The sequence below is a fragment of the Apteryx mantelli genome, chromosome 1 (genome assembly GCF_036417845.1).
Source record: "Apteryx mantelli isolate bAptMan1 chromosome 1, bAptMan1.hap1, whole genome shotgun sequence".
In the NCBI taxonomy this organism is placed as follows: Eukaryota; Metazoa; Chordata; class Aves; order Apterygiformes; family Apterygidae; genus Apteryx; species Apteryx mantelli.
In genome coordinates, this window is record NC_089978.1 from 33,930,190 (window position 1) to 33,943,774 (window position 13,585).

A 13,585-nucleotide genomic window follows, 5' to 3' on the forward strand; every position below is an offset into this window, starting at 1 on the left:
ATTACAGGATTGTCAGACTGTAAGTAAAGCAGAATGGTTAAAAATTCAGTCTCTAAGCAACATACTTTTATGCGGTGATCATTAACATCTGTTTTTGGAGATGAGCAAAGAAGCAGTCTGAGTTGGACTGCTACAATAGTAAAACCAACTTGTTTAGAAAACGGACACTTTTTCCATTCCTCAGACAACATGTAACTTGGCCGTTGGGTGCTCTGTGGCTGAGCCTTTCACATCTAGGTCAGTAGTTGAATCCAGATGACATCTAAATTTTTTTTTGAAACTGGTAGGATTGAGAAGAGAGCATATAACTCATTTGAAGCCTAAAGGCAGCGGGATTTTTTTTCAATGATTTGTGTTGGTGTGGACTGTCTCATTAAGGAGGGCTTGACTAGAATGAGTGTAACAGCTGAAGGTAGAATTTGGTGAACTATTCACCTTTCAAAACAACTGAAAGAGTTGTAAGAAGTTTGCATTACTGCTGTAGTCTTTTTTTATGGTTAAAAGATGATTTCATTGTCCATGGTGTTGATAATATCCATCCATTTACAGTGCAGACAGTTGAGGAAAAAACTGTCTTGTTTTCTCCTCTCTCTCCTGAGTCTTTCCATTTCCCTTTTGTTAGAGACCAAATTAACCTGACAGTGAAATTACAACAGCTTCTAATGAAGTTTGGTGTTTACCTAGTTTTGTAAATATCAGTGTTTCAGCAGTAGTTACAATATGACAAGAGAACATGGGGATCCTGATCCACCTTTGAGGATTCTTTCTACCAAAAATTGTAGCCAAACAAAAAAACAGTCCTTTTCCAGAGTTTACAACTCTTGTCTTACACAAGAGACAAGATATAAATAATTGTATAAAACACATATCTACATTGTATTAAAGCTTCATATGACACAAAATCTTTTGAAATGTGCAAATGATTCTGTATGCTTAGCACTTTTGCTTTAAGTTTATGTTAAATTGGAAGTTCTTCAGGGTGGAAACAAAATGTGGACAGCCACAGTGCCTTCCTAAACAAAGGGTTTTGTATTAAGTATTTGGGGGGAGGAAGCAACTGTTGTATATTGGAAGATAAGTATGTGACTTTAAATTAGCGTGCCTAAAAATTTACACAGAACTGTGGTAAAAATTTCTCTCAAATTATAGAGATCTTCAGCATAATGTTGCAGTTTTATGATAGCTTGAAGTCAATTTTGGCTAAACACATAAATGTTAGTTGCTTGTTGATTGATTGCTTGTCTAGTAGTTGGTTATAATGTAAGAAATAAAGATTTAATAAATGTAGAAAGTAAAGGTTCAATAGCCCATGTGGCAGACTTTGTTTTTGAAAAAAGGAAAGCCACTGAAATTTCTTGAGTGAATTTAGATATAATGGATCTATTTGTGGAATGAGGCTCCACCGTAAATTTCATTGAGTAGGTAGCTTTTCTATAAAAAGTTGCAAGTGTTGCAGATACTGTTCTGCTGTGTCTTAAGCACAATGTATGAATAGAGAATGTGAAGGCAAATATTAACAGAAGTTTTTAGAAGCAATTAAAAGAATAGTAAACACATTCCTTAATGTACTACTGAGATTTTTTTTTGATATTTTCTTCTACTGCCACCTCTGTCACTCTCATAAAATCCAAAAGAAATTTTCTGTTCTGTGAGATTTTCTAACTTTTAGAAAAGCAGCCATAATATATTTTCAGCCCTTTCTAAACTTGAACTTTCTGGGTGTTTTAATAAGCTCTGTCCTGTGGCATGTAGGTATGCAAATAGAATCTAATTCAAAAAGGTTTGCAACACAAAAACTTTCATTACGTAAATAGGTACTTTGAATATCTTAAGCCTTAGACATTAGGCCTTTCATCTTGAGAATTATGATTTTTTCAAATTGGTGTTCATAATAGTTAAAACCTCTGACATGGCGGAAGTAGAAGTACTGTCTGTTAAGTTGCAGTGGGTGTTACATAGGTAGACAGATGGACTGGGAAAGAATCTATGCTGTTAGGGACTGCACCTATCTACAAGCAGCTCCCATGCATTCATGACATATAAAGGGAATTTGTGTATTGAGCATAGTCATTGCAGAAGCTTTTATAAAATTTCTGTGTGTATGAAGAGGGATGAAAGCTAAAGAAAGTTTAATGAGGCCCTCTTTTCTTTGAAGGTGATTTTCTCCAACTTCTTTCTGAGCATCAGATTTAAATAACTGTAAACAAAATAAATGTAAACAGAATGAGTAAAACTGCTCTCTTTTTCAAGAAGATTTCAGTTGCATGAATGGAAGAGTGTGATATTAACTAGCCATGACTTAAAGAAAAAGTGGGAGAAAACAACACCTATACTGATGTGAAAATCAAGCAGTAGTGTTTTAAAACAGAAATAAGCTATCAAAGTGTGATTTCTTTTTTTTTTTAATCCAATGAAAGAGTTCATGCAGATGTCTTTTTTTTAATTACTTTAAAATCAGTTTGTATGTTTAATTAAAAAAGAGTATCTATTGCTTTGTGGGATACTTAATTAAACAAAAAGCTGTCGTATCATGCATCACTATATAAATCTGTTTCATGTGAGATTTCCCAATTAAGCGCTGCGCGTATTTCTGGACTTTGTGAAAACACAGTCTTTTTTGAATTTGTTGTTACATAAATGTAAAGAAGTGATTTATTGGGAAGTAAATTAGGAATATTCATTTTATTTTCCCTTTCTGCCTCAGTTTAATAATGGGTGCAAATCTCTAAAATAAATTGAAAGATTTTTTTTATGCAGTTTAAGTATTTTAATTGTAGCTTGGTTGGATCTAACTGGAGTTATTTCAAGTTTACATAGGATAATTGGAGTAGAGATTTGGCTTAGCTTCGGTGATCCACATGTGCAGTGCTTAAAAGTTGCACAAATATTCGTGCTGTGCATCCAGTATGCTAAGTAATATTATTAATTTCATATGCAATTTATTTACTAATCTATCTACTTTTTTTAATAAAGACTCTGATAATGGAGATGTCAATTATGACTATGACCATGAGCTGTCTTTGGAAATGAAGCGCCAAAAGATTCAGAGAGAACTCATGAAGTTGGAACAGGAAAACATGGAGAAACGAGAGGAAATAGTAATTAAAAAAGAGGTTTGTATTATGCAAATGTGAAATTAAAAAAAAAACAACAGCGATCCCTTCATAGCCTTCTAATTGTTTCCAGGGCAATTTGAGCTTTCTGGATTACAGATGTGCTATTGTGTTACGCAGTAGTAAATAAGTGGCCCGCATATAAGTTGGTGTGTGACTTGGATATTAGGTGCCAGTATCTATCTGGTCAGTCTTCCAGCACCATAACTGAATTCTTGCCATTGTGAAATCGGTTATTAAATGTTTACAAAACTCTTCCAGTAACTCGAGTGTGCTTTTTAATAATACAGAACTAAGATGACTTTTAACAGAGACAAGGTGTATAGGAAAATACAAGGCATAACTTTTAACAAGTTGTTTATCCAACATTTTGTGTAGTAACAAAGTAAAGTAGAGTAACAGGCAGAGCTGTTCCCAAAGTAAGTGTTAGAAGACCTAAAATTTAGGGGAAGTTTTTTAAAAAAAAAAAAAAAAAAAAGTCTGAAAGGAGGCCTCTTTCTTTCAGAGGACTAACTGTTGTCTTTGGCTACCCAATATGGCTGGTGCCTTCATATTTTAATGTGTTTTAATCAAAAGGTTTCTGGGTTTGTGAAGAAGTGTGACATTAACTATAAAAAATAAACACAGTATAGGAGCGTGAGCATACAGAAGCTAAACCCACAATACTTGTGTTTTGTGGTCTGTCCCACTAAATTTTGACAGGACCATATTCTAACTAGTATTTATGTCCTTTGGGAAACCTTTATTGCAGGAAGCAATAGAAGAGGAGTTATAGGGTACATATGATTATAGATTCCAGCTGATTGTCACAAAACTTTTGCAGAGTAAATGTACAACTTGTTTTCCATATATCCTACAGCACAGAGAGTGAGCTGTAAGGGCTTCTTTTTATGTCCATGACTTTGTCCCCTTTGCTGCTTGCATTGCTGATGTATTCTGGCTGGGAATATGGGTGAGAACAGAGGAAGTGTTAAGGGCTAGCACAGGGCTGGAGATAAATTTTTCAGACAAACTGGAGTGCTAACTGGGATCTTACTAATTTTGAATATAATGTCTTTAAACTTTGTTTAGTTATAGCTTTTGTAATGTATTAGAGTGCATCATCTTCTCTTCCTCCCTCCCTCTTCCCCTGGTTATCTTCCTTTTATGGTGTTTTAGTAAGCTAATAAACTGTTTTGAAGATTGTGCTTGGTGTACTTGTGGTAGAAGTGTAATTGGTTAAGATCTAAGATCTAGACTGTTACTATGTGTATGTATTTGGCATGTGTGTGTTCATACAGTGAAGCTTTTGGGCATCAATATATTATCAGTTAATATATTCCTTTCCTCAAGATTTCTCCAGAGGTGGTTAGATCTAAATTATCACCATCTCCATCACCAAGAAAGTCTAGCAAGTCTCCAAAACGAAGATCCAGTCCCAAATCTTCCTCTTCAGCTAGTAAGAAAGAGAAGAAAGCATCTACTGTATCTTCACCACTTTTGGATCAGCAGAGGTCAGTATGTAGATGCACCTTGGAGAAGAGTGGGAGGAGAGAACCACATTGATGTATTATTACAGTGGATTTTATAATTAATTGGCATAGTTTTTCATTTTGCTTGCTTCCAGAACTATTGATTTTATAACTTCAGAGGAAGGTCTCTAAATTGTGCACTGTTGCAAAGCTGTGAATCATCTACTGTGGAAAATTGTTATATGCATGTAGTTGTCAGTTGGCTAATTTCAAGGTTTACAGCAGGCTTTTTCTCTTTGAGTGTCCTAGAGTCTCTGAAGATGATGAGGAAATATAAACAGTGTTACCGGAGGGGATAGTTTTATTTGAGATGCTAAAGCCTGTGAAATAGCTCATCTAGACTAAAATATGAAATATTTTGTAATTTGACCAATTGCAAATTCTGTTGATAATGCATATTGCTGTTCAGGAAATAATGTTTGACTTGGGGAGTGACTTGGAGTTTGGAGGGGCAGGGAAAAGGGTGAGAGAAAAAAGGTAGGGACAAGGTACATGAAAATCCCAGGAAAGTCAAACTGGATGCCTTGCCACAAAAAGTCAGTCTCCTAAAACTGATTTAAAGTTCTCTCCTAAAACTGGTTTGAAGTTCTTGCTGGCTGCAGAACCTTCTGAATCAGTGCTTGCTTCTGTTAGGTAGGAAAGACATTACCATACCGGCACAAGCATAGACATCTATGTTTGCTAAGCAAAAACCCAACCAACCAACCGAAGCCAACAACAGCTCTTTTAAAATAGAGACAAAACAATGGTGTTTTTGCTACAAGAGTATAGAACATGGAATAGTATGCTACTGATACTTAGTATGTGATGGCATCTAGTTTATAGGCTTTGGGGCTGTGATAATTGGTGTGGAAAAAATACATGATGGTGTAAATATTTATTTTCATATGAAGTGAGATGCGTGCTCAAAAATCCAAGGATGCTTTTATCCTGTGTCAGGTAGTTAGAATTAAATCTAAGACATGAGTTGTTGAAATCATTGGGTGTACGTGATGGTGTATTGTTTTGCAGAATTGGGAGTCTAAATAGGCAAGATGCTGTAGATTCTTTGGGTGTGTGCAGTTCTTGCAAGGGCACTGTGACTTTGGAAACTAATGCTATCTGAATGGAGCAGTTCTTCTTTGTGTTCATCTGCTTCAGAAATAAAGATTATAAAGTGAAGAGCTCAATGTGAATTTTTACCATCTGCATTCACCCTACAGTCAAGTGTAGTTATTGAGCACTTTGCTAATGGAGTGATGAATCCTGTCCTAAAAGCTTTAAAGCACTTTTACATTATAACTTATCCTGCTAACATCAGAGAAATCATTATTTGAAGTAGTTGGCAGTCCTTCAATTTCTTTTTCCTGTTAATTTATTTTTAGGAGTTCTAAAAGTAACCAGACTAAAAAAAAAGGTCCTCGTACCCCTAGTCCTCCTCCTCCAGTACAAGAGGAAACTCCCCTAGGGAAAAAACACAAAGAGAAACATAAAGCAAAAGAACGTTCTGAAGAAAAACCAAGGGAGGTGAAAGAGAGAGGGCGTGACTTTGAAAGACACAAGGAGAAAAAAGAGAAGCAGAGGTAAGTTCTGTTGCATTATTGGATTTTTAACATTAATGTAACCTTGCTTTTTAAAGTTGTCACTTATGCATCACTAACTAATAAGGAATTTATACCTGCTTTGGCAGCACTCTTTTCAGTATTCATTGAATATTATAAATGCATTATTTAGATGGACTGATAAGCTATTAAGTATATACTATATAACTACATAATACTACTAATATATACAACATAATATAAGTATATATTACATAACTTAAGTTTGTCAGCTGCCCTTCCAAAAGATTCATTATATTTTTCAGGAAGTTCACAAGTCATTCACTTGTCCACTTGCTTCTTTTCTGACGTCTGAGAGGACTGTTGCCTTTCTACATTGGAGATGGCATATTTGTCTTTTCCTTAATCTTCAGTAGATTAAAAAAAATTCTGAAATAGTCAGACTACTGTGATTTTAGAATTTCTTTGCTTCTGCATTTATGCATCTAATCTGACTATTCCCATTATTTTCCCATTATTTTTTAAAGCATAGGTGTCCATTTAAGTTGAAAAATTACAACTGCATTTCTAGGTCTTGTATTCATTTGATGAAAATAGGGTGTATATGTAAGCGCTTACTTTGTATCTAGCATAGCACCAACTAAAGGGCTGAAGGTCAGGAAATTGTAAACTGAAATATACATTATTTATTATTTCTCTCATTGTTTCCCTCATACTTGCTGTGATTGAGTTGAATTTGAGGCCTCCAAATGCTTTCCTCCTCATTAGTGGAAGGAGGAGCAGTAAAGAACATTCTAGGTAGCTGTGAAAGGAGTAAGAGAGTAGTTGGGGTTTTGTCAATTTTTTTCCTTAAATAAAAATTAAGAAGTAATGTCAAGTCTTCATGATGAATAGCAAGAGAAATAGTTGAAAATTCAGATGATCTTCATTCTTTTGAAACTGTGCCTAGTGTTTGAAAATATGTCTGTGAACTTCTAAGGCTTCTTAAAGTTCTGACATTACAGAACATGAACGGGTATCAAGATAACTCTCCATTGATGGGAATTCTGTTTCACAGCCGCATAGAATATTAGGTAAAAATCAAAGAGTATTTTGTTTTCACCATCTTCAAGCTCTGTATTTTATAATCAAATCATTAGGAAGAAATTTAGTGTATATTTTGCATTCCTTAGTTCTGCTAACTTAAGGTGATTTCATATGTGACATTACAGATGGAACAAATTATTCTGTAAGAGTAGTTCATGATCTTGTAAGCACGAGTTCTGTCTTGGAGTTGTTTGTAATTTCTTAGAGATGTACAAATGCCGTATTATGTCTGTAGAACAAGCTGCTGTTTGTGTTTCCAGGGATCCTTCTGAAGGCTCCCATAGACAGAAGCGTTCTCCTAGCCCTGCAGATCATTCTGGCAGTAATTCCTCCCCTTCCAGAGAGTATTCACCACCTGCTGCAAGGCGAAGGCAAGCCTCCCGAGCTCCAGCCAAGTCAACCGCTCACAAGCATAACTTCTCACCCTCTCGCAGGTGGGATGCCAAATGCATAGATTTTATTTCCATTAATAGTTGTAATTTAGAAACTTTGTCTATTGCTTTGAGTGTTTGTTTGTATGGGTCTGTTGCTGGTATGTGTGTGCCTCCAGCACTTGAGCTCTGAGATGGTATTTTTGCCCGGGTCCTACACTGAGAGTACCTGTCATGTCACAAACACAAGTCATGGTCCAAGCTTCCATTTGTCAGTTCTTCTCAAATATTTCATCATCAGGTGGAGCTTTAGTAGTCTGATATGGGACGTGTTCAGTCTGTGATCTTTGGGCACCTTTTTATTTTTAATCCTCCCCCCACCTTCTTAAAAAGTACAAAATGTAATAGGAGAAATCTTCTGTCTTGGAGATGGGGAAGGAACAGAGTTTCTCCAATTTAAAATTGATAAGGTGATGCACAGATCTTGCTCCTACGCATCTTTCCTGGAAAAGAAAGCACAGCTGGCTAAACAGTATAATACAGGGCCAATTTCAGAGACCGTTCTTGCAGTGTGTTTTAGATATGTCATTTGTGCTGGTTCTGGGGGCCGTAGAGGAAAACCTTTTGCCACTCAGGAAAAAATTACTACTTAGCTTTGAAGAAGAAAGGAAGGAGGCTTCTTGCTCTGAGCTGAAAGAATCTGCAAATTTAAGTTCAGAATGGCAGTGCTAAATACTATTACCCATTACTGTTGTAATGGGAAAGGGAGGCCTGCTTACTTTTTACCCTTCTGTTGAGAAGGGGGGAAAAAAAAGGGATGCAGATCATCTTGGAGGGATGCAGACTGTTTGCTCTCTCAGGAAGAGTCAGTCCTCACCCTCAGTGGTTAGACCTTCCCTCTTGTGATTGAAAGGTGCAGCCAGCAAGAGTGTGTATATGGAGAGAGACAGAGAAACTATTGAGTTTTCTTCTTCCTGCCATCAGTGAGGAATGCTTCCTCACAGTATATGTAAAGGAGACTTTCAGATTTTTAATTTTCCAGGCAGAAGAAGTCACACAAGTATTCTGGAGCTCAGACTGTATGTAGAGCTTAAAGGGATTCTTAAGCCACCTCAGGAGCAGATCAGCTGGACCCTACGCTCTTCTGCATCTTCAGACAGGAGATTCAGAATCTTAGTCTGTTGCTGAGGAGTCCAGATAAGTCTCTGGCATTGACTATCACAGATGCATCTGAATGGGATAGTTTCCAGGCCTTACAATATCTAAGCATACAGGATCACAGACACTATACCACTCAAATTGGAAAACAGATGCAACCTGTTCTTTAGAGTGCCTTAGTTAAGCATGTTCTAAAGATTTATTTATTTATGTATTTTATTTATGTATTTTTTTTGGCCCACCCCTTTCTTTCTGCCACTTCCCTGTGTAGTTTTTCAAGTAGAGCTGAGGTGGCTCATATCAAGTGCTGTTTCAGCCTTTTCTGTAGAAATTGTTTGACTTCTGCCACTTGACTTACCCTGAAACTCCTCAAGGATCAAGTAAAGATGCTTCCTTCAGTGAATATATCTGGCTGTATAATGGAATCTGGCTATGGAATGACATCCTTTGTAAGATTGGTCCTGTGGTAATCAGCATACTACTCCACAGAACTATGAAAGCAGTTTTCTTGAGTCAGTGGTATGACTAGAAGGAAAGAAGTGCTGACATTAATATAAGATTCTCTCCCTGTTGTCTTTTACCCAAAAATGATTTCCTTGCAGATCTGAGTTTCTACCTCAGGTTGCCAGTGATTTTGCTTAGCGTTCTGTACCCAAAGCTTTGCTTCTTGGAAGTAGAATCTCTATGTCCTTGACATAAGGAGAATCTTTTTACCTGAACAGAGTCTGAGTCTTTCAGAAAGTTATCTTAGTTGTGAGATCCACTGCTGAGCAGCATTGGCCAAGAGACTATCCATTTGGCTCTTGGATAGTGTCATGGCATGCTGTAAGCATGCTAACCCAAATTACTCCAGAGCTCATTCTGTTCAGAGCCCAAGTGCCATCAGCTATCTCACAGAGAAGAATTTCTTGTGACATTTGCATGGTATTTGCCAAAAGCTGGGTTGAATACATACATGTCACAGGCCTGCAGGCAAGGATGGGCCTCATGGATAGCACAGCCCTTACGACAGCAGTCACAATGCCAAAATACCTTTACCAACTGCTGAGCTATTGTGGAATTTTGCAGGAACGATCCTACCTTTGGTAAAGTAGACCTTCATTTGTGAGTCCCCTGAAACTTAGAGCTTAATCTATATGATCTGGGTATTTGCTTGAAGTCACCAACACTGTAAATGAACATTCAAAAACAGAAAGCAAATTACTCAAAAGTAAGTGGAGTTTTTAAAAATGCATTGTCCATGTGGTATTATTTTGATTCCTGCTCTTCTCTTCTGTGGAGCCTCTGGAATTTTGTCTAGAGGAAGGGAGTTGGGATTTTAGTGTAGTGTTCATTTCATGAGAAAAGACACTTGCAAGTTGCTCAGATGCTGCTAAGGAGAGGGGGGGAAAAAAAAACCCTCAAAGGCATGAAGCCTGTGTTCCTCCATGTTAGACTGTACATATGATACACATTATGAAGAAATCTATTTACTGATGTGTAACTGATCCCTAGTCAAACTATGATTTCCCAGATGAGAGATACTTGGCATACTTTTTTCTCATTTTGTTGAATGAAGTTTTTCCCTGACCTTGTAAATGTTCTTGTCTGCTAAACTTTAGGCAGATAAGCATATGAGTTTGCAGGACCTAGGCTTAACTTGTTTAAAAAGATCAGTGCCTTTAATAACAGAAATAATTAAAAAATGCAAAAGAAGGAACCACTGTGGCTTACTAAAAAGTAGGATGCTGTATAGCTCTTTACTTGAAGAAAAAATGTTCCCCTTAGATAACTTTTACACAGTGTTATCTGCCTAATTTTACCATGAATTCCAAAAGGAAGCTTGTAGTGAAGAAAATTACTCTTCTTGGATTGGGGGTGGGAGAGAAGATCAAATTTTTTGTGAATCCTCCCTCTCTTTCCCCAGGAAGGAGTTCTAGTGGCTGCATAAAATATTTTCAGTTTTATTGCTCTGGAGTCTGTAAATTTTTCTTGGACAACTGGTTCTTAAATATTATCTTAAATAAACTGTTGTCATTTATATACTAAATATACTTTAGAAAATACATAAATATGCTTTGGAAATATATAAGGAAAGACTAGTCTGATGTCTTGTAGAAATAGCACTTTTATTTTCAGTAGACACGGGTAAAAAATGGCACAAGTTATTTTAATTCCTCTTTTTCATAGGTTATAGTAAAGTAACCTTGTTGTCAAAGTTATTACATGTGTGGCTATTCTAACTCTTTCTTGCAGGTCTGCTTCACCATCAGGTCAGCATCATTCTCCCATATCCTCTAGACATCACTCCTCTTCATCACAATCAGGCTCCTCTGTTCAAAGACATTCTCCTTCCCCACACCACAAAAGAACTCCCTCTCCCTCCTATCAAAGGACCGCTTCCCCGCCTGTGAGGCGATCATCTTCTCCCTATCCCCCACGCTCTTCCTCTTCTCCTCAGAGGAAGCGAAGCCCTTCAAGACATCGATCTCCTGGCAGAGAGAAGGGAAGGCATGATCGTGATCGGACTTCACAGTCTCATGATAGGCGCCATGAAAGGCGGGATGGTATGAACAAGAATAGCACTTCAGAATAATTTTATATTGTTTGCAAGTTATATTTTGAAACTCGATTATTCAAATTGTGCTATTGTCTGCATCTGTCCCGCTGGCTACACGGTGAAGAAAATACTGGCAGACATCAGTATTATCAGTCTTGTGCTGGTGGTGCTGTTTCAGGGACCATGCAATGGAGTGCTCTCAATAGGACTGGCTATGTAGGCTTAGCTGGTTCTATAGATCCTATAGGTCTAGGAGTTTCTTTTGTAATGCGGTGATGGTGTCAGTAGGTAAGTAATCTTCTTATGGTACTGGGCATGTACTAGTGGATCAGCTGAGAGATGGCACAACACTTGTAAGTAACCATTGCTCTCTTCTTTTCTGCAAAGGGCCCAAATGCTAATCCACTCCTCACTGACAGTGGTCAATGCAGTCTGTTGTCTTTTTCATTGAGGTTAAATGAGCTGTGCACAAAGAAAGTGTGTCGCTCCCTCTGGTAGAAGTCTATCAAGTTGGTAGAGCAATTTGTGAAGGACAAACATGCCATTTCTCCCAACAGAAACTTTTATGAAGAATATGTCTGTTGGCTTTTTTTAGACTGACTGTAAAATTTTATATTCTTGTAGTGGCAACACTGTAAATAAATAACAAAAAGAAAGAAAGATTTTAGTGGGGCAGTGAGGTCTTAAAAGCAAGTGGTGCAGATACAATAGATTTTTCTTAAAGTGCATGTGTAAGAAGAAAGAACCTATTTCTATCACAAAGCATTTGAATTCAGTAGCTTTTAAAAAAGCATCATCTTACCATTAAATTATTGAAATGTGCTTGCTTTCTAACACGCCTGAGTTTTTATTATACATACTCACTTTTGAACAAGTAAATATTTGTAAAGCACAGATTCAGATTCACAAAGAAGATCTTTTAAGCTTGCTGAATATATAGATGGATACCCAACATGATTTTATCCTTCTTCCATACTGATTTTAAGCTTCTGTGTGTGTGTCAGAAGTATATTTTGACTGTATTATTTTAGTGTTGTTTGTCTTTTAAAATTTTGCTTGCTTTGATTGAGCCAAGTATGTAACATTCTTTTAAACATTTTTCAGAAACTAGAGGGAAAAGGGAAAAAGAGAGAGAAACAAGAGATGATCGTGATTTTGACCAGGAACAGAGTACCTCCAGGGATCACAGAGATGACAGAGAATCTCGTGATGGAAGAGATCGGAGGGAGACAAGAGATAACAGAGATCGAAGGGATCCAAGGGAATCCAGAGACACTCGAGACTCCAGAGATACGAGGGATTATAACAGAGATAACAAAGATAGTCGTGATCAGAGGGACTCACGCTCAACACGAGATTCACATGACTACAGGGACAGGGAGAGTCGGGATGCCCATAAAAAGGATGACCAGTATCAGGAGGACTCACGCAGCTATGGAAGATCCCATGGCAGAGAGGAGAGCTCTCGTGCTGAAACAAGGATTGACTCCAGAAGTGACTCTAGAAATGAGAGCAGAAGTGATCGAACTGGCAGAAGTCGAGGCAGAGGTCCAGAATTATCTGAAAAGGGTATTACATGATTTAAAAAATGAATAAGTCTCCTTATTGAAGAAGATTGAATACCAGTATTCATAATATCTTGTTTGATGTTTGATATTTGATACTGAATTGCTGCCAAATAGTTCATGCTTTTAAAGCTACGTTCAATTTTAAAGCTACATTCAATTCTATTTTCATTAATCAGAACAGTTGCTGAAATTTATAGCATTTCTCTGTTCTCCATTCATTAAAGTGGCATAGCATTGGTATTCTGCCATATCATTAAAAAAAAACAAAAAACCAAAAAAACCCAACCCTTACGATTCTATCTAATGTTTCTGCCACCCTGGGTTTTCCCAGGGGCCATGAAACACAAATAAAAGGCTGAAGTGTAATTGAAGATTAGCAGGGGGCAGCATTTCTCAGTGTACTGGGCAGCCGTTAATTATCTTCTCTCAAAAGCAACTGCATGTCCAGACAGGTTCCTGAAAATCATCTTTTTCCCTTTTTTTTTTTTTCCTTTTTCTTTTTCTCTTTTTCTCTCCTTGATTGACCAAAAAAAAGGGATTTTAATCTGTGGCAGCATTTTTGATGATGCACTTTATAAATAAACAACTTCACTTACAACATTTTAATCACCTATAATAAATATATTTTGGTGCTCTCAGGCTTATTGTGGTGTTTTCATTAGGAAAATGCCATATAATTTTACTGGAAAGTGGTCTCT

General features: G+C 37.0%; 1 protein-coding gene across 8 annotated transcripts in view; it reads left to right on the forward strand.

The window, feature by feature from the left end:
* Positions 1-13,585, forward strand: part of ZC3H13 (zinc finger CCCH-type containing 13) — a 50,659-nt gene that overhangs the window by 19,538 nt on the left and 17,536 nt on the right. For all 8 annotated transcript variants that reach the window (XM_067292268.1, XM_067292275.1, XM_067292295.1 and 5 more), the window contains 6 exons: positions 2,974-3,113; positions 4,446-4,606; positions 5,989-6,186; positions 7,512-7,685; positions 11,016-11,326; positions 12,424-12,888. In XM_067292268.1, coding sequence (XP_067148369.1) covers positions 2,974-3,113; positions 4,446-4,606; positions 5,989-6,186; positions 7,512-7,685; positions 11,016-11,326; positions 12,424-12,888 — 1,449 coding nt within the window. The remainder of the gene's footprint in view (positions 1-2,973; positions 3,114-4,445; positions 4,607-5,988; positions 6,187-7,511; positions 7,686-11,015; positions 11,327-12,423; positions 12,889-13,585) is intronic.